At 59.5% G+C, this 2288-nt stretch overlaps 1 protein-coding gene across 1 annotated transcript in view; it reads left to right on the top strand.

Annotated features, from left to right (window-relative positions):
* Positions 1-2010, top strand: part of ZPR1 (ZPR1 zinc finger) — a gene marked incomplete at both ends in the record, with an annotated part of 2335 nt that extends 325 nt beyond the window's left edge. Inside the window, 9 exons of the mRNA XM_008943153.1 lie at positions 125-252; positions 342-464; positions 566-619; positions 717-783; positions 1006-1076; positions 1249-1338; positions 1413-1523; positions 1621-1707; positions 1945-2010. Of these exons, the coding sequence (XP_008941401.1) occupies positions 125-252; positions 342-464; positions 566-619; positions 717-783; positions 1006-1076; positions 1249-1338; positions 1413-1523; positions 1621-1707; positions 1945-2010 (797 nt within the window). The remainder of the gene's footprint in view (positions 1-124; positions 253-341; positions 465-565; positions 620-716; positions 784-1005; positions 1077-1248; positions 1339-1412; positions 1524-1620; positions 1708-1944) is intronic.
* Positions 2011-2288: the final 278 nt, after the last annotated feature.

The raw sequence follows: 2288 nt of genomic DNA, 5'->3' as shown, positions 1-2288 counted from the left end.
GGCAGGGGAAGCTCCACAGGGACACCTGCCCAGGAAACACCCATTCTGTTCACCCTGTGCTCGCTGGTGTCACACGGCACCGGGAGGAGAGCGTCACACGCTCGCCCTTGCCCTGTGCCCTCAGTGGCATCGGCTGCCCTGGCATCACTCAAACGTGTTTTGCAGGCGACGGACAAAGAGGTGGCGAGTAAAATAGACGAGTTCATTGCCAAGCTAAAGCAGCTGAAAGAATTGCAGTCCTCCTTCACCTTTGTGAGTTGGCGTGAGGCTCGGCCCTGCCCCGTGCCAGGGGAGCGGAGTGGGGGCTCCGGGGTGGCTCCTGAGCCCGTGTCCTCCCACAGATCATCGACGATCCCTCGGGCAACAGCTTCGTGGAGAACCCTCATGCGCCGCAGAAGGATGATGCTCTGGTGGTCACCCACTACAGGAGGACTCCCCAGCAGGCTGCCATGCTGGGGCTGGAGGTAACTGGGAGCTGCTGCTGCACACAGGACTGTGCTGGGAGGAGGTTGACCCTGAATTAAGGCACGGGTGGTAACACTGCTTTTGGTGTCCCCTCTTGCAGGGAGAGGAGATGGAGGAGAAGCCAGCAGACTCTGTGGAGGACCTGAGGAATGAGGTGGGGACTCAGCAGGGCGGTGGGGTCCCACCACCCTGGACAGGCTCTCTGGTCTGGCCGTGACTCTCTGAATCTCCTTCTTGTTCCTGCACCCCAGGTGCTGCAGTTCAACACCAACTGCCCCGAGTGCAACGCGCCGGCCAGCACCAACATGAAGCTGGTGCGTATCCTTTGTGGGGTCCCTGCAGGGGCAGCCGTGCCTCTGAGCTGCCCGGGCACCTCCCACTGTGCCTGCATGGTGTGGAGCCCGTCAGGGTGCAAATCTGTCTTGGGACTTGCCAGTGAGCTCCTGTGGCAGCTCCAGAGGGAGTGAGGCTGTGGAGGGGGCACAGGCTGCTACTTTCAGAGTTCCCTTTCCTGGAGTTTTCCTTGACCACACGCTCAAGAAATCCCACACTTCAAGGAAGTGATTATCATGGCCACCAACTGCGACTCCTGCGGGCACAGGACCAATGAAGTGAGCTGGGAAATGGCGGCTGACTGCTTTTAGGGGGCTGGTGGGGAGGGGCAGTGTTGCCTGGGCTTTTGTGGCTCAGTGTTGCAGGGCTTCCCTGGCCTCTGCTTGCTCCTCGAGAGCTGTGGATGGTTTAGGTAGGAAGTGTGTGAGGCTGACTGTTGTCTGGCCCTAGGTGAAGTCTGGAGGAGCCATCGAACCCCAAGGCACCAGGATAACTCTTCGGATCACAGACCCCTCCGACATGACACGGGATGTCCTCAAGGTACAGCACCTGTGGCCGTGGCAGGCGAGGACCCTGGGCCCTCCCCTGTGGGCGCTCACCGCTGGCCCTCGCAGTCTGAGACCTGCAGCGTGGAGATCCCGGAGCTGGAGTTCGAGCTGGGGATGGGAGCGCTGGGGGGGAAGTTCACCACGCTGGAAGGGCTGCTGAAGGACATCCTGGAGCTGGTGAGCAGCCCTGCACAGCTCCCTGCTGCGGCGTGGCCCCCGCCTGCGGGCTCTGCTGCAGGGCAGGGATCTCATGCTGTGGGCTCTGCTCCCCCAGGTTGAGCGGAACCCCTTCACCCTGGGTGACAGCTCCACGCCCAGCAAGGCAGAAAAGATGCAGGAGTTCCTTGGGAAACTGCAAGAAGTGAGTGCACGCCTGATTTTCCCCACGCTGAAACATGGGTTTGCTGCTGCTGCTGTGCCTGAGCTCCTCGGCAGGCGTTCCTCACCTTCCCTGCCTGGCCCACGCCTCCCCTCACGTTTGTCCTGAGCCGTTACTGGTTTTGACTGAGGAAAATGTTTGCATGGCCTAAGTGTGTTTGCAGGTCTTGCTGGAGAATTAGGAAAAACCTTAATACCTGGATGTGCTCTCTTTGTGCAGATCATAGAGGGAAGGACCAAGGTGCACTTCATCATGGATGACCCTGCGGGCAACAGCTACCTTCAGGTACAGCCTTGGGCCCTTGTGAGATGAACTCGTTCAGGTCTCCTGGGCAGTCTGGGTGGATTTTGGTGCCACAATATAGAAAAGAGATGGAGGAGCTGGAGTGGGCCCAGAAGAGGGTGATGGGACTGGTGAGAGCTCTGAGGAGCAGCTGAGGGAACTGGGATTTTTTTTAGTCTGGAGGAGGCTGAGGGGTGACTTTCTGGCTCAGAAGAGAGGTTGGAGTGAGATGGGCCAGAAGGAGTGCTAGGAGGAGAGGAAATGGGCTTAAGCTGTGCCAG

Source organism: Merops nubicus, unplaced genomic scaffold (assembly GCF_000691845.1).
Source record: "Merops nubicus isolate BGI_N331 unplaced genomic scaffold, ASM69184v1 scaffold31016, whole genome shotgun sequence".
NCBI classification, from domain to species: domain Eukaryota; kingdom Metazoa; phylum Chordata; class Aves; order Coraciiformes; family Meropidae; genus Merops; species Merops nubicus.
Note: the sequence above shows the minus strand (reverse complement) of the source record. Positions and strands in the feature narration are given on the sequence as shown.